Here is a 19,589-nt window from a genome sequence, read left to right on the forward strand (position 1 = left end):
TTCGTTACAACACGCTCAATGGCATTACCATGACTGATAAAAATATCTATTCTGCAGACAAAAGTCATACAATAAGCTAAGCAATTAAGGCATGTCGAGTCATTTGAGCGTTCCGATATTGTTTTGTATGACGCAAATTAAAAGGCAGGCCATCCAGTGGTTGAGTTTACTCTTCATAAATAACTTCAAGGACAAGCCGCTTCAACATCCAGCATGCATTGTTAACTACTTGATGAAATTAAAAATAATTCGCTTCTGATGCTTCAAATTAGTCGGGGCCCATGATGATGTTGCTTTTCAAAAACTAATTGAAAGTCTACATGATGATCTGTTTGCGAAAGATAGACAAAACCGTATTCGCTGTCGTATAGTTTGCCAGTTACATTTGTTAACAAATCTTTCATGTTGCGAAAAAAAAAATGTGAAAACTGTTTACAATGATCGTTCAAAATTTCAAATTATTTCTATCTTTACAATGTATTCCAACATGTCCAAACTCTCTGATACATATTTTGCCTTGTTAGTTGATGACAATTATTGTCACATGGATAATAATTACAATGCACTCTCATGGGATACTGAACGGAAATGTATACTGCAGCTGAGTGTACATGTGTGATATCCCTTTATGAAAAAACAGTACACCCCTGATCAGATAGATGGTATTGGTATTGTCCAAAGTCTTAATGTAAAAAGGTACAACAGTTATTGAGATTTGGCCAATGACTGCTTTAAAACCATATAATCTAAAAAAAAATATGTGGCATGATTGCCAATAAGACAAAATTTCTACAAGAGACCAAAAATTACACATACATTTACTACTATATGTCACCATACGGCCTTCAACAATAAGCAAAGCCCTCAAGGCATAGTCAGAAATAAAAGGCCCCGAATTGACAAATGTAAAACAATTCAAACGAGTAAAACAACGACCAAATAAATGTACAAAATAATAAACGAACAATAAAAATGTAACACGGCAACAAAGACAATCACTCAGTGAATAACAGTCTCCTAACTTTGGACATGCACATAATTACATAATGTGGCGAGGTTAAACATGTCAGCGGGCGCCCAACCCTCCTTTATCATGGGACAGTGATGTATATAAAAAGAAGATGTGGTATGATTGCCAATGGGACAACCCTTCACAAGAAACCAAACGACACAGAAATTAAAAACTATTGGTTACCGTACGACCTTCAACAATGAGCAAATCGCATACAGCATAATCAGCTGTATAAGGCGTCAAAAGGACAACAAGGTTTATTTCAAATGGTTGTAGATCTAAATTGTTCGTCCAAGTCATTGAATGCAGATCAATTAGAGATTGTAAGAAATTTCTTGGTGCACCTGAAAAAAAACATGGGTTGATAAGATTTGTAGGTACTAGTAACTATTCACTTCCACACTACAATGATTTTGATTTGCAATAACATGACATGATCTTTACAAAATCTATATACTGAGTGTGAAGCAATTTTGTGCAGGATCTGTTAGCGACTGAAAAGGCAGATATAAGGATTATTATGGTGCCTCTGTTTGCCAATGAACAGATATTGAAAAGTTATTCCAGAGGTTGCATCAAATTAAAATTTAGAGTGTTATGTTTTATTTCTAATAAGGTCTTATATCCTCAGATGTCAAACATGTAGATGAATTGTGATTTAAGACGAGGCGTTTCTTCAACCAAAGCCACAACACAGTGTTTACGTATTCACGACTTTGTTAAGTAAGTGGACGCTTGATGTCTGGCACACCAACAGCAGCTCGCGCTTTTACAGATGCGACACGTCTTCTCTAATCGAAATTTGCAAAAGAGGACAAGGGGTCGGAAAAAACATGCATGTATCAAGATTTGTCATTCTAGCTGGTTCTTATATTGACACATCTGTTGCAGTGAAAACCGATTCTCCACGGATCAAAATGATCCAAGAAGCAATGGTCAATCGGTACATGGTGATTTGAATAAATACATCTACTTTTTCCCAGTATTCTGTTACCTTTTCAAATTTGATGTGCATATTGGTGTCTAGTGTAAGTGTATTATAATAATACATAAGGCGTAGTACAATGTATCTCTGTGAATCGTGTTTGTGTGTAGTCCACATATATATCGGGCTTTCAAGTCTGCTGTATATACATTCCATTGTTTATAGATGTAAGAAGATGTGGTATGAGGTCCAATGAGACAACACTCCATCCAGGTCATAATTTGTAAAAGTTAACCATTATAGGCCAAAGTACGGTCTTCAACACGGAGCCTTGCGCACACCTAACAGTAAGTTATAAAGGGCCCCCAAAATGACTAGTGTAAAACCATTCAAACAGGAAAACCATTACAACGGTCTTATCTATATAAAAAAAAACTAGAAACGAAAATCTTTTATGAACCACACCAACAAACGACAACCATGTCTGTCGTTGTTCAATAAAAAAAAGGGGGGACACATCTTCTCAATGTGCTTTTGCTCTAGTACTGATTTATCAATTAACATTAAAAAAAACTTCGTGTACTTTAGTGTCACGAAGACTATTTTTTTATAGTTCTATACCGAGAAATGTCTAAAATTTGTGATTTTTCAAAATCCCCCCTTTTGACCTTTGACCGCAGTTTTCAAAAATATGCACCAGTTTGGCACTCTACGACATGCCTTAATCATAGGATATTATATTTATCTATAAAATAAGACCAAAATTAGCCTAGGTATTTTCAAATTTACCTTATTTGTCATCGTACTAATACTAATAAGGAGGCAACCATTTTACTTGAAATCCTAATATTTATTGAATCATAATATCTATTAAGGGGGAAACTTAAACCGTAACCCCCTCCCCTGGAAGTCAAATGATCGTCCTCATAAATGGTACCTACAAACAATGTATTATAAAATGGAATCATTTATAATGATATGTAAAGTAAAAGTGAACAGATTTTGTTTTATTGGTGTAGGTTTCTGTGTGAAGAATGGTATGCTAATAAACAAAATTATTATCTATTTTTTTAGGTTCGAGACTCCGATTCCAACTTTTATCTTTTCGATTGAGCAACGTAACCTTCACTTTGTTTATTATGCTAAATTTTATAATTCGTTCATTGTAGAAAGATAACAATAGGAAATAATTACACAAAGTACTATTTGACTTTAAATTAAAGAATATCTAAAAAAAAGATTACAAAAATGTTAATGTATCAAGTATTGCATCTTGATATTCTTATTAACAGACACCTGCATCTAAAGTAAGCAATATGAGAATAATGAAAGCCAATACACAAACCAATTATCATGTCTAATAATCGGTCAATCAAAGGTTATAATGATGACGTTTACATTACAAGAGATTCACATCCAGGAAGCTCTCATCTTATCCAAATGGACCTATATTTACATTAGTTTCAGCATTTTCTTTGTTTCAACATCATTAAGATAAGATCCATATTTGATTAGGACCTGGTCAAGGAGACAACGAAATTAAGATTAGCATGAAAATAGCTCAGGCAGCATCGTCATCAAACTTAGTAATCTAGATTCTGTCGTTCTATTGATATGTAGTTGAACTCTTTTTTGTGTTCATAAATAGCAAATGACAAGTGTCCAATATATATAGATATACGAAGATGTGGTGTGAGTGCCAATGTATGGCAAGCCGTTCTCGTCAAAACTATGTTTAAACCATTTTTCGAAAAAATTACACACTGAGAATTACAACAAAGCACACTGAGATTTAAAAACTTCAAAACACACACTGAGAATTAAAAATTACACACTGAGAATTAAAAATTACACACTGAGATTTCAAGCATAAAGACGCACTGAGATTACAAAAATGAAAAACACACACTGAGAATTGAAAATTACACACTGAGAATTGGAAATTACACACTGATATTTCAAAAAGACACACTGGGAATAAATAAACTGAAAATACACACTGAGAATTTGAAATTACACACTGAGAATTTAAAATTACACACTGAGATTTGTGCGCACTTTTTATGCGCACATATCTAATTAGCATACTTAATCTGAATCTATTACAAGCTTAAAACAACTAGGGGACAGAACTCGTTAGTCTTTCGATTTGGTTCCAAATTATTTATAAAAAAACTTTAGAAATACAAGAACAAGAGAAATACCCACTTAAATTACTCTTATTACAAAATATAACCAAATGGTGAAAAACTTTATTAAAATTATAAGAAAACATTGGAACAATCAAAAACAAAGAATGCAGTGAAATTTTTACTCAAGTGTCTATTATAGCATATAAACGCAACAAAAATTTTAAAAGATTACCTTGCGAAATCAGGGTAATAGTTGGAAGACTTTTGAAAGGGGACCCATGCTTAAACGGTTTTAAGTAAAAAAAAAAATCCCGATACACTGGTAGTAATAATCTGAATTATAGGCAACAAACTTATGAATATGAGCGATGTTTTATTAGTCTTGAAATTTATTACGAAGGTTGGTTGAAGGAATCGCATTTCATTATAATGACAAGAGTTCCTGAGATCAAGATATTAATCTGTTGAAATATTCATCTCATAAATATTCATTTGTAATTTGCATATTAATCTCAGTGTGTATTTTTGAAATCTCAGTGTGTAATTAACAATTCTCAGTGTGTGTTTTTCAATTTATTTCATCTCAGTGTGTCTTTTTAAAATCTCAGTGTGTAAATTTGAATTCTCAGTGTGTGTTTTTTTATTTTTTTTAAATCTCAGTGTGTAATTTCGATTTCTCAGTGTGTTATTTTAGGTTTTTAAATCTCAGTGTATATTTTATTCGAAAAAAAGGGTTTAAACATAGTTTTGACGAGAACGGCTTGCCATACCAATGCATGCAATGAGACAACTCACCATCCAAATAACAATTTCAAAAAAAGTAAACCATTATAGGTCAATGTACGGCCTTCAACGCGGAGCTTTGGCTCACACCGAACAACAAGCTATAAAGGGCCTCAAAATTACTAGAATGAGTGTAACACCATTCAAACGGGAAAAACAACGGTCTAATCTATATAAAATTTAAAAAAAACGACAAACGACAAACACGTATAAATTACATAAACAAACGACAACTACTGTACATCAGATTCCTGACTTAGGACAGGTGCAAACATTTGCAGCGGGATTAAACGTTTTAATGGATCCAAACCTTCTCCCTTTTTCTGAAACAATAGCATAACATCACAACATAGAAAAACACACGGTAAAAAATATCAATTGGCATTGCATTATACTTTTGATAGATGTTTCTTGCATTTTTAATGTGTTATCCAACCAGTATACATCAAAAGTTCAATGTAGAATAAAAAATCATAACACTTCAAATAGAATAACCTCTTATATCAAAACTTTCGATTTACTCTTTGACTACTGCTTTATATTCTGCTGGTCGAGCAGTTTACAAAACAATGTGCCAGGAATCCATTAGTCGTCTGACAATTACATACTATGAAGTGATTTATCATTACGTCTGTCTCTAGCAGATTACATATAAATCCTACCTTTTTGTATATTAACAACATTTCTATAGTGTTAGTACACGATTTTAATTTGCTTTAATTGATAATTAACACCGCAGAACACACATTAAAATAACAAAATTGCATAACAGGTATAAGAGATTCTGAACTAAACTGTAACTAATCAAATTAAAATATACTTGTAATGTTAATCAAAATTATAGCGTGCATTTATATTGTTACAGTGTTTGAAGAGCGAGGTGAATACTCCATTTCTAAATAATCTGCATAACCGAGATAAGTATCGGATGACATTATGCGAATTCTTATTACTTCGAACAATGCGACTGGGCGATATTTGCATTCAATTTGATAAGAACTCGCATACAAACCTTGCAATACGTTCTGATTTATACTGTATACCATACGAACACAGACCACACATAGGCATACAACAGCATGGGAGCAGTACCATTGTCGCAATAAAAAAGTTGATTAAATAAACAACCCTATGGTCATATGAAAAAGACTAAAACTGCCAACAAAACACTGCAATTAATTCAAGAAAGTTGGAACATGAATCCCACCACCTGCCGGTGGTTAAATCAAGTGACCCGGTAAGGAAAACAGTTTCTTCTCCACTAGAGTTACCAATCGTGTTGCTCATTTGTAAGTCATACACCTATTATGGTCGACAAACGCATGATGGCGTCGATTCAAAATATCAATAACCATACGGCAAATAAATCATCAAAAACCTATTTGGCACTAAATATATGACTGAAGGAATCGCACATCCTAGTATTAGAATGTGACAAAAGAGTGCAGATATTTCTTGTTGCTGAAATAAATTGTTTAAAATCAAATGATTCTACAGCTTCTGATTGATACTCGTCTTTAAATAGTTATTAAATCAAATTGTAAAAATAAGCGTTGCTACAATAATAACCAAAGTGTTTTTCTAATTATTTAGAAAATCTTCGGTAACAGTACCAACATAATCATATGGTTGCTCTTCGCTTTTGTTAACATAATTTTGCTAATATGGACAACCTACAATGGCATTTTCTAATTTTGCAAATCAACGAATTAAAATGACTTTTGTAGAACATTATCGCTGGTTAACTTTAATGAAATACATTATATTTCCTATAACGTGCGTTTTTTTGGTTTGTTTTATGTTTAGGTTTCCCTTTATACTTTGCGTTATCTACAAGAACGTATAAAATAAGCTATGATTACACGCTTTTCTACTTTCTCTGCTCGAAAAATAATTAATCCGTACAACAAATATAGTTGACCTATGACTTATAGTTTAAGAAAAACAAACAAAAACACAACAAATTAACACTGAGTAATGAACCATGAAAATGAGGCCAAGTCAAATAAAACCTGCGAGACTGACATCTACATCATAATATATTTCCATACGACAAATATAGTTGACCTATTGCATATATTATTAGAAAAAAGACCAAAAACTTAACTTTGACCAGTGAACCATAAAAATTAGGTCAAAGTCAGTTGGTTATGTAAACCTTACAGTACTTCCATACACAGAATTTACTAAACCTATATATTACTTTTAGTATCTGAGATATGACTTAGTCGACCACCAAAACTTAACCTTGTTTATTACCGATACATGAAATGAGGTCGAGGTCAAGTGAAAAATGTCTAACAGGCATGTGGACCTTGCAAGGTACGCACATACTAAATATATAGTTGCCTTATTAGTCATAATAAGAGAGAAATTAACGTGACACAAATCTTAAATTTTTTCTTTAAGTTGTACTGAACTATTATATATACAATTTAGATCAAGGACAATGGACAAGTGACAGACGAAAACTTTGTAAAATAAGGCATCTATAGTATACAAAGTATGAAGCATCCAGGTCTTCCACCTTCTAAAACATAAAGATTGTAAGAAGTTAGGTATATACAAAGTATGAAGCATCCAGGTCTTCCACCTTCTAAAACATAAAGATTGTAAGAAGTTAGGTATCACCATTCCTATGTAGAGCTTTCTGCAACAAAAATCGCAGGCTCAATAAAAATGAAATACATGTAGACTGAAGATTGCCAAAGGTGCTTTTTCTCCGTTCTTAGTATAAACAATATTTTAGAATCAACGTACACAATACATGTATGCGAAAACAAGTAGTTAACAGGTCACTTATACCAATTCCTCTTTCTTCTTTTAAGCTCCTTTTCTGAAATCTATATACTATACCTATCATTTCAAAACGGAATTTTTCGGTATCTTCAATATAGTCTAAGTATACACAAGGGGTTAAGCGGTTCAGTACAACAGACTAATTTATAATTAAATGCCTACTTTTAGAGAAATGAAAACACAGATGTTCTCGAGAAGTCAATTATCAATAAGAAAGTGGTAATCTTCTTATTATAAATATTAATTACTATTGTTAAGTATCAATCCCATGTTTTATGACAATTTCTGTCATTTGTTTTCATGACATCTAACTGTATACTAGTACTTCTTTTTAAGAGGGCGTTTTGCTGGTGGTGATAATCCTGCTGTCAATATTAGTGAGAGTTGTCTGAAAATTTAAATATTGACATCAAGCGTTTTCAAAAGAGAGCCTTTTCTGGCCAGCAGGTGCAAGCTGATGCCTTGACAAAAACTAGATTAACTGTTCTCTTCAAAGGAGATAGTTACACTATCATTCCAATTCCGTACATTGATATTGGCTTTGTCAATGAGAAAATTGCTTCGCTGAGCACAGCCTGATACAACCATAGAGGTTAAACCCTGAACAGCTGGGGTAGATTTGGATTCAATATTTAAGCTTGATACTGTCTGAATTTGGATTGTGATTCCTTTGTAGTATGGAACCTATTAGTACAATTTCAAAGAGATCCATACACTTAAACACAAGTAATTGTCTGGAAACTAAAAAAAAGCTCTGTTGGCCCTTTTTGGGACCCTATTGCAGCATGAATTGGACAATTTCCCCAAACTCAATCCCAGTTTTCCTGTTGTGATATTGAACCTTGTGGTACCATATCAGAAAGATCTTTACACATTCACATAAAATATTAACCAGAAACTACTGTACAAAATCGCTGTTTTTGGACCCTTCTTGGCCCCTAATTCCTAAACGGTTGGCAACATTACCCCTTAAATGAATCCAAACATTCTATTTGTGGCTTTAAACATTGTTGTATATTTTCAGATCAATTGAAATTCTTATAAAAAGTAAGTATCCTGAAAGTAGTAAAATGAAATTGAAGTATTTTATGCATGCTATAAATAATGCACCTTCTTTTGCCTTTGATTATAATTTTTTATTATTTAATTAATTTCAATCGTGTATTTTTATTTTGCTTTATTATTATTTTTTAAATTTTGTACAGGTTAAAACCATTTTTATGGAATATTTTGTACATGCTATAATATGTACAGGGTACTTTTGTACATGTTATAATTTGTATTTTGGCATTGTACAAATTATAACATGTACAATATTTTTGTACGTGTTATAACTTGTACAAAATTGCAACTTGTACACGACATATATATAATGCAAATGTGGAATGGTAGCCAAGGAAAAGCAACTACTTCATTATTATAGGAATGCTGCCTTTGTCATTGTCCAAAATGACTATATGAGGAATAATATAAATGAAGTTTAGTTGTTACCGGGATTCAAGCAATATTTCATACAAACATATTTCTTAAGTTTGTGCTGTCTGTCACGTAGATACTAGGGAATGATGCACCAAAGCTCTGCAGGTTACTGACACGTGTAAGCACGTGCTCATCAATGAATGTTATTTTATTTGTTACATTATATAAATTCAATTTTGTAAGACTAGAAATGCTCCCAAATTCACATGGTAACTTTTATATTGACTAACACATGACATTGTTTCATCTCTTATTTTACACAGATCAATACTGAATGATTATAAATCAGACGAAAATACGCAAAATAATTATAACTTAATTTTATCTATTTGATGTAATTAATCTAACATCAATTTGTGGTTAAGATTTTTCATCTCTTAATAATCATGATTCATATAATGGTTTAAAATACAACAAACAAAATATGTATCAAATAGATCTGCTTTTAAGAGGGTGGTAAAGGGTTATTTTCGTCAACGTGTTTTGCCATTTTTATTTCAGGTGCAGACGTGAAAAAAGGTTCGTTATTCACCGAGTTTCGTGAAATCGGTGAAAAGATCAACCTGCAAGAAATGTTTAATTGTTCGTTCACAGTGAAATGCAAATTTGATTTCGCGTTCTCCGTGCAGATAGCCCCTTTTATGCCCTCTTTTAAGACTGCAGTGACAGAACAATTAAAAATAGAAGCAAGAAATATAAGAACTGGAGATGTTCTATAAGTATTTTAAGAAATAATCTATCTTCCTTTTGAAATATTATTATTAATATACATTTTCAGAGACCCCATTGGAAACAAGCTATACTATGTAATCATTTGTTGGATATTCCAGGCTTTTTCTAAGCACTGTTTTAAATACTATTATAAAAGTATATATCTACATACATATAATATACATTGATTTAATTGTCTTGTCTTGTCTTGTCGTGTCTTGTCTTGTGGATTTTGTTTATGTGCTTAAATCTGCCTGAATAAAACTTTACTATGATATTCATATACAACACCAATGTGTTCATGTTGGATTCAAATTTACAAAGAAAGCTCTTAATCAAAGAACATACCTTTATTTTTGAACGCCATTGTAGAAAGTCGCGAAAATGATCCCTGTTTCCGGGTGACGTTCGTTTCCATAGTAAAAAGGAAACAATTGAATAAGTGATCGACAAAATTAGCAATGGAATGATATAAGTCAACACAAGAACAAAAATAGTATAGATTCTCCTTGAGTTAGTATTTGGCCAAATCTCATTGCAAACGAGAACACCGGATTCAAAATGCATCGCACGTGCTACAAATAACTGAACAGAAGCTAGAAGTATAGAGCACGTCCATATAGCAACAATCACATATTTGTATCTCTGTATTGTAAATCGATGTTTTAGAGGATATGCAACAACTAAAAATCGGTCCATTCCTATGGCAACATTTGTAAAAACACTAGCCGCCACGGATAACATTTGAACAAACAAAACAATCGGACAAAACGGTTCAGAAAATATCCAGGTACGAAAAATTGCATCCGCAAATGTAAATGGCATACAAAACAATGCCATCAAAAGGTCAGCAATAGCAAGGTTAATAAGAAAAGGTCGCAAATCTGTCCTTGACCTTTTACCCTTCCTGAAAACGATCACAACTATAATGTTACCAACAATTGAAAGGAATGTTGTTAATGAATATAAGATAATTAATCCAATTAATGGCTGATTGTCTACCCTTGATGAAGAAATTATGACTTCATTTGTTGAATTTCGACTAAGGTTGACATCCACAGCCATGCTTATAAATACTTTCGGAACTTTATTATTATCTGTTAACACCTGCTAAAAATACTTTCGGAACTTTATTATTATTATCTGTTAACACTTGCTAAAACTACTTTCGGAACTTTATTATTATCTGTTAACACTTGCAACAAATACTTTCGGAACTTTATAATTATATAGTACTAAATCCTGCTTAAAGCTACTTTCGGAACTTGTAATACCAACTGTTAAAACATATACTTTCGGAACTTTAGACTTTATCACAGCTCTTTGTATATTGTTGTTGTAACTAATTCTCTAATATGACAGTCTGTTATCGACCAATTTTTAGTATTGTATCTTGTCATGAATGACTGACTGAACGAGCCACAAATCTATGTTAAAGTCGCACGAACCGCTTCAAGATTCTATTCAATATTGATCATTCGTCATATAGTTTGGAAACAAAACGACATCTATTTCTGTAAGGCAAAAGAACAGCATCAACATTGTTGAAACATTGCCGACAAGTATAATTCCATGTTTCTAGACAATAATATTTTCTGTTTGAATCTGATGTTGTATAATATATTTCATACTGAATCAGTGTGATTCCATCTCAATTAAATATCACAGAATCTTTTTGAAAAATTAATAACGCAGATATTTTGCACTGAATGCATTTGAACCGTGTTTAAATTAGTAATCACATTTATCTCCAGTGGTTTGCTATGTACTACATGGTTCAATTTGCAGAATTGATTTATATACGAGTACTTTGATAAACTGCCCCCTCAACTTATCGAGTTCTTTATTTACACGATGTGAAATAGAGCCAATTTTAAATATCAATTAGTTGATAATCCTCTCAATCTGGTCAGCATTATTTTTCTCGTTTTATGTAAGTTGAGACAATTACACTATCATATGTATAATTCATATATAAGTTTTAACTTTTCATCTTGCAAACATCATTATCAACGCTTCAATCATTGAATATTCTACTTAAAAGAACCAGCGATTCTCTAATCAAAACGAATGCAGAAATGACATAAAGCTCGCTTCTGCATACACTTAACAGAAATCACAATTTTATGAAAGCCATACAGCATAACGTAGGTAAATAAGAGAAATCAATGAAAACGCATGTATCTACAGACCGAAGAAAGAGACGCTATCGTTACTATTGTGGCTCCTATGGAGCAAGGCATTTTACAGACATAAGAACGATACGCTATCGTTACAATTGTGGCTCCTATGGAGCAAGGTATTTACAGACAGAAGAAAGAGACAATATAGTTACGATTGTGGCTCCTATATGAACCAAGGAGAACGCAATTACAACAACTGAGATGAACATGAAAGCATAACTCTCAAGCAGCATAAATGAATTGCTGAATTTGATTTTATACTTCTTTGTGTTAGCTTGGCACCATTTCAAATCGATCATTGTCTTAAATGAACCTGTTCAAATCATGAAGTTGATTGTTACAATTTTCTTGTATGGACTTCCCCTTTTCAAATTTTGAATGGAGTTTCGTATTTTTTTAATTTTTGTTTGTTCTTAATCGTGTTTGAGTTCGTTTTCGTATTGGAAATCCTTATGATTTTTATCGCAATTGATTGTTGGTGTCTTTATCTTTTATTGCGGGAGATCATGTTTTTTTTATTGATGAGTACAGCTTATACATGCAGGTACTCATATATACTTATATTTAAGGTCACTTTTTGAATATTTTGTATAGCACACGTATATGTAAACGAAGTATGAATTTAGGGGGTTAGGAGTGTTTTTTAATTTCTACATTGTATGTTCTTTACATTTTGATGATTCATTAAAACAATGGAAATTGGGAATGTGTCAAAGACCAAAACCTGACCAAAGAGAAAACAACAACCGAAGTCCACTCGGCTACCGTGGTCCTCCACAACATGTATTAAACTGAACAACACGAATCCCAATAAAACCAGAAGTGATCTCGGATGCTTAACGTACCAGTACATAACAATTGACAGAAAACAATAGTAACTGTTCAGGTTGAATTTACCCTAAGGAAATGTTTTGATATCACATTTCAGATAAAAGTACATGTATAGAAACATGATTCGAATGTCTAATGAACATTCGTATGAATTTTGATTATACAACGTGATGTGATATATGTATATAGGTATTATTATACATTTTTTGTATATCATATAAATATGAGAACATCCGCAATGACAGTATTGTTTTCAATTTATATCCGATAAGAGGTAATTAACGTCAAATCAAAAAAGCAAGATCAGGTTCATCAACAATAGGTGGAAAGTATTTACGTAAAACGTACGCCTTGACGGCCAAAAACGCCATTGATCGTTCAACACGAAAGAATTGAGGGGGAATTCGTCTTATTCGTTAAGCAAAACTCCGATTCATCAGAGTACGGATAAAAAAAATGTCATTGCAGAACTTATTTTCAAATATACATTTGCTTTTATATTGTCACTTGGATATCGAACTTATTGTGTAACAATAATAGATAATCGATATATACATGTACCTTTCAAACCATAGCTCATATGTTTTTGTTTGCAGAAATATTTCCTGGAAAAATATGAAAGCAGTTTTATTCAACTTCTGATAAACGTTATTCTAATTTGTTTTTGACTGCAGTAGTTATAGTCATAAATATGTGCCGTCATCTGTTTGCTTTCATTTGAAAACTATTCATCAATATATCTTTTAGAGTGCATACGTTCATAAATTTTCTTTTATCGCAAATACATTTCTGATTATTAAAACTGCAATTACTGTTTAATTGACAGCAATAACCACAGACACTCATAAAGTTATGATAAACACTCTAATAACAAAATTAAGCGGCGCAATTAATCTATGATATAAAGAAAATATGCTTTTTAATTTTTTTTTCTGTCTTATAGATATTTTTCGATAAAAGAAAAAATCGACTTGCTTTGAAAAGAACGGCATTTTAATTATTTTTTTTTAAAACCATATGAAGGCTAAAGCAAAAATAAAATTGTTTCAAATAGGCACAACTCAATTTGACAAACACATTTAATAGTACTGTATGCATTCCTTATAATAACAGTTTGGGATATATGTTTACAGTAAACACAATTGATATTAAAAATAAATATACAATATACAACGGCTATTGATTTGGAACGTTTTGAATACCTTATTTATTGTGTCGGACATTGAGCTGTTTAAAATGACGACATTTTGGGAGACCAATCTAGCAAAACAAGTGGCATGTAAACAGCAACTGAATCACAAAATTTACACTAAAGGCCAAACATATGAAATCAAAACAATAAGTTGCAAATGATCCTTGCGAACTGTCCGTCAATGATTGGTCTAACTGTTCATCAATGTAAGATGTGTATTGTCCGCCAATGACTGGTCTGACTTTTCATCAATGTAAGATGTGTACTATCCGCCAATGGTTGGTCTGACTTTTCATCAATGTAAGTTGTGTATTATCCGCCAATGACTGGTCTGACTTTTCATCAATGTAAGATGTGTACTATCCGCCAATGGTTGGTCTGACTTTTCATCAATGTAAGTTGTGTATTATCCGCCAATGATTGGTCTGACTTTTCATCAATGTAAGATGTGTACTGTCCACCAATGATTTGTCTGACTTTTCATCAATGTAAGATGTGTATTGTCCGCCAATGACTGGTCTGACTTTTCATCAATGTAAGATGTGTAAGTGTCCACCAATGGTTGGTCTGACTTTTCATCAATGTAAGATGTGTACTGTCCGCCAATGGTTGGTCTGACTTTTCATCAATGTAAGTTGTGTATTATCCGCCAATGGTTGGTCTGACTTTTCATCAATGTAAGATGTGTACTGTCCGCCAATGATTGGTCTGACTTTTCATCAATGTAAGATGTGTACTATCCGCCAATGGTTGGTCTGACTTTTCATCAATGTAAGATGTGTACTGTTCGCCAATGACTGGTCTGACTTTTCATCAATGTAAGATGTGTACTGTCCGCCAATGATTGGTCTGACTTTTCATCAATGTAAGATGCGAACTGTCCACCAATGGTTGGTCTGACTTTTCATCAATGTAAGATGTGTACTGTCCGCCAATGGTTGGTCTGACTTTTCATCAATGTAAGATGTGTATTATCCGCCAATGGTTGGTCTAACTGTTCATCAATGTAAGATGTGTACTGTCCGCCAATGACTGGTCTGACTTTTCATCAATGTAAGATGTGTACTATCCGCCAATGGTTGGTCTGACTTTTCATCAATGTAAGATGTGTACTGTCCACCAATGATTTGTCTGACTTTTCATCAATGTAAGATGTGTACTGTCCGCCAATGATTGGTCTGACTTTTCATCAATGTAAGATGTGTACTGTCCGCCAATGGTTGGTCTGACTTTTCATCAATGTAAGATGTGTACTGTCCGCCAATGACTGGTCTGACTTTTCATCAATGTAAGATGTGTACTGTCCGCCAATGACTGGTCTGACTTTTCATCAATGTAAGTTGTGTATTATCCGCCAATGGTTGGTCTGACTTTTCATCAATGTAAGATGTGTACTGTCCGCCAATGATTGGTCTGACTTTTCATCAATGTAAGTTGTGTACTGTCCGCCAATGATTGGTCTGACTTTTCATCAATGTAAGATGTGTACTGTCCGTCAATGATTGGTCTGACTTTTCATCAATGTAAGATGTGTACTGTCCGCCAATGGTTGGTCTGACTTTTCATCAATGTAAGATGTGTACTGTCCGTCAATGATTGGTCTGACTTTTCATCAATGTAAGATGTGTACTGTCCGCCAATGGTTGGTCTGACTTTTCATCAATGTAAGATGTGTACTGTCCGCCAATGACTGGTCTGACTTTTCATCAATGTAAGATGTGTACTGTCCGCCAATGACTGGTCTGACTTTTCATCAATGTAAGATGTGTACTGTCCGTCAATGACTGACTTTTCATCAATGTAAGTTGTGTACTGTCCGCCAATGATTGGTCTGACTTTTCATCAATGTAAGTTGTGTACTGTCCGCCAATGATTGGTCTGACTTTTCATCAATGTAAGTTGTGTATTATCCGCCAATGGTTGGTCTGACTTTTCATCAATGTAAGATGTGTACTGTCCGCCAATGGTTGGTCTGACTTTTCATCAATGTAAGATGTGTACTGTCCGCCAATGGTTGGTCTGACTTTTCATCAATGTAAGTTGTGTATTATCCGCCAATGGTTGGTCTGACTTTTCATCAATGTAAGATGTGTACTGTCCGCCAATGATTGGTCTGACTTTTCATCAATGTAAGATGTGTACTGTCCGCCAATGGTTGGTCTGACTTTTCATCAATGTAAGATGTGTACTGTCCGCCAATAATTGGTCTGACTTTTCATCAATGTAAGTTGTGTATTATCCGGCAATGATTGGTCTGACTTTTCATCAATGTAAGTTGTGTATTATCCGCCAATGATTGGTCTGACTTTTCATCAATGTAAGATGTGTACTGACGTTACGCACGTTATTGCGTCAATACTGTGTATTCAACAATATAAACAGCTTTTCTATAAAATCAGAACAGTTAAGATATATAAAACTTATATCCATAGACTAGACAGGTAAATACTATTTCGAAAAAAAGTGCAAATTGTTTTTTCATACTTTACTGTAGTCTAAAATAAGGACAACATATTGACAAAACGTCAAAAATATGCGTGTCAGACGTAACAGACTATACGCATAATAACTTTTGCAGGGGTGTTTGTGTTCTTCCAAACAGTGTTATATCCACGAAAATTCGAATGAATGATATGCTTTATATATAAAGTATTACAATATTACTGAATATGCGTTCCTGTAACGATCAACGCTATTTTTTGGTAAAAACAAATAGTGGTCATTATGGTCAGATTTTGGAAAATTTTAAGTTATCAAAATTTATAGGTTTTAAAATATAAGATTATATGATATTTCGTTTGTGTAAATTATGCTCACAAAAGTACATACATAGACCATATCAGAATCGATTTTTTGCAGCACTCACACTTCATATAAAAATGCAACGGCTTCTGGCAAAAGTTATGCAAGATGTTCAATGTCGGATTTTGCCGCTTTTTACAAATAAATTGGCATTTGCGACGCTATTCATTGAAAAATTAGATAAGTTGCATGCTACATAGTGCTTTTCCGTAATTGTGCTTTAACTTTGCAAAACAGCAACATCGTTTTCACTTATTTGCGTAGTAAAAACGACTTCGTTTTCAAAGAAACGAAACGTCTTTCAAGTTTGTCCACTGGACGATTTTCATACGTTTTCAACGTTGTCTATTCGGGGTACGCTATTTATGGTGGATCATCTGTATATTTCCTCAGACAGAATTTTCTTGATGGTCAGATACTATCAATAAGACCACAAAGTATTAAAAATAATCCGATGACTGGGGTTGCTCGTTTAGATGAGGTTCTTAAGTTGAGAAAAGTTAGTATCCTGAGAGGATAAAGAATCCTCTTTTTCAAATTTTCAAATTTGGGAAGCGTAAAACTTTTATTTCTCTGCAATCAGATTCATATGTATAGAACTTGAAAGTAAAAATGAAATTGGGCATAAAGCGTGCCATTGGCTATATACACTTCTGCACATCATACAAAGCTTGTAAATATATGAGATGAATTATAATTAACCTTTTATTTCGGACAATCGTTTCATTTCTTAATCTAATTGTACCGCTATCAGTAAATTGGATTTTATAAGCAAGACCCGTTTAACTTGTAATTCCCGACAAACTTTTTATAGTTAAGTAAAATATATATCTTCCTCCTTTTCGGATCTAAATGGGGAAACATTGCATTTTATTACGTTTTATTTCAATTGGTCTCTGGTAGAGAGTTGTCTCATTGGCACTCATCATACCGTATATATCTTCTCATTTGATATAGATTTATGCATTACTCAAAATACGATATATTTTGTTGTTTGTTGCTTACGTTACTTTCAGTGGGAAATATTTCATGCATATTCAATACAACTAATCATTAAGAAGTATCCATATCGATATGCAAAACAAAAATTACAAGCGAAATAAAAAAAACTTATCCCAAATAATCATTAATCGCCGTAAAACGTAAAAATTTGACGTTACCATTTGAGACGCAATATCGTGCTTAACGTCACTGTCCGCCAATGATTTGTCTGACTTTTCATCAATGTAGATGTGTACTCGGACAGGATATAATATGCTTATTAAATACATGTAGACTGAGTTTTATTATTGATTTCTGGTTTAAAATTATGTATTTGTACTGAAACTTTTAAATTAAAAGTTTACAACTAACAACCAGATGATTTCTGTATCTCTTATCAACTTGGTACGTCTACCCTAAGATAAGATCGTTTCTAATATTAGTAATAAAACTTTAAATTATTTTGCATATCAAATTTAAACGTTTTCATCCAAGTACTTAATAAATTTGAAAGAAACTTAAATTAAAGCTTGACACGTGTCTATGTACATTGATACCAAATCACGTTTATGCATTAAGCCTCCATATTTTCATGATAACAGGTAAATAAATCGACTATAATTGACAATGAATTTCATGTAGTTTTCGTATTTAGCATGCACTGAACATAATAAACATCGGCTACGAGTACTGCAGGTGTAACTGGTACCATAGATCCAACTCTGCTGTCCATCATCGGCTACGAGTACTGAAGGTGTAACTGGTACCATAGATCCAACTCTGCTGTCCATCATCGGCTACGAGTACTGAAGGTGTAACTGGTACCATAGATCCAACTCTGCTGTCCATCATCGGCTACGAGTACTGAAGGTGTAACTGGTACCATAGATCCAACTCTGCTGTCCATCATCGGCTACGAGTACTGAAGGTGTAACTGGTACCATAGATCCAACTCTGCTGTCCACAATTGTAAAATATATTGTTTTACAATGATAATACGAACGGAGGAACACGATAGCCAAACCAATTGTTTCGAATCAATCGGGAACTCAGATCCTAGATAATCTGCCGTTATAGTAGCTATTAATGATGTTTGTCCAAATCATGCTTCTTTCTCCGAACATTCCTAAATACATTAGCATTGGGAAAGGAAAACTTAACACAAACATTCATCAAGGAAAACTAACATTATATGTATTTTGCTCATGCAAATTTATTCATTACCTAGATTAAATTCCACACTTAAATGTATTTTTACGGGTCTTATTCAATGTGATGGGTTTACTTCTGACCTACAAAAAAATGTATTTCAACTTTTTGTGGTCTTGTAGATAATTTTAATTTCTTCAGAGCTGGTACAGCAATACTTGGAATTGTAGATATATACAACTGTCGTACAAGAGGGATGTTTAGGTAGCTATGCTCCAGTTTTAACTCACCATTTTCTGTGACAAATGCCGGTACTACAGTTGTGTTCTAGTCGTTTAATATGAGCTATTCTGGACTTTTTTAATTTCACCTTTACCATCTGTTATTCTGACTTGAAATATTTTTATTACGACTCAAGATAACTGGTGAAATCAAAATTTAAAGCATTTATAAACCACGGTAAACAAATCCGACATGAAACATGGTTACAATAAGGGCGGGAATAACTTTTAGCTTTTCAATTGTTGGAAAGCGGTTTACATGTAAGAACTATTTGTATCACCAAGTTGTATCAAATTCTATCAGATTGAATATACGAACAGACTTGCAA

The 19,589-nt window shown here is 33.1% G+C and overlaps 1 protein-coding gene across 3 annotated transcripts in view; it reads right to left on the minus strand.

Moving 5' to 3' along the window:
- Positions 1–19,589, minus strand: part of LOC143044290 (QRFP-like peptide receptor) — a 72,817-nt gene that overhangs the window by 10,115 nt on the left and 43,113 nt on the right. Inside the window, exon 1 of one of the 3 annotated variants that reach the window (XM_076216229.1) lies at positions 10,190–11,847. The exons of the other annotated variants lie outside the window; for them this stretch is intronic. Within the exon in view, the coding sequence (XP_076072344.1) occupies positions 10,190–10,906 (717 nt within the window). The 5' untranslated portion in view covers positions 10,907–11,847. Of the gene's footprint in view, positions 1–10,189; positions 11,848–19,589 lie in introns of those variants that run through there. 3 annotated transcript variants of the gene reach the window in all.

This window comes from Mytilus galloprovincialis, chromosome 9, assembly GCF_965363235.1.
Source record: "Mytilus galloprovincialis chromosome 9, xbMytGall1.hap1.1, whole genome shotgun sequence".
Lineage (NCBI taxonomy): Eukaryota > Metazoa > Mollusca > Bivalvia > Mytilida > Mytilidae > Mytilus > Mytilus galloprovincialis.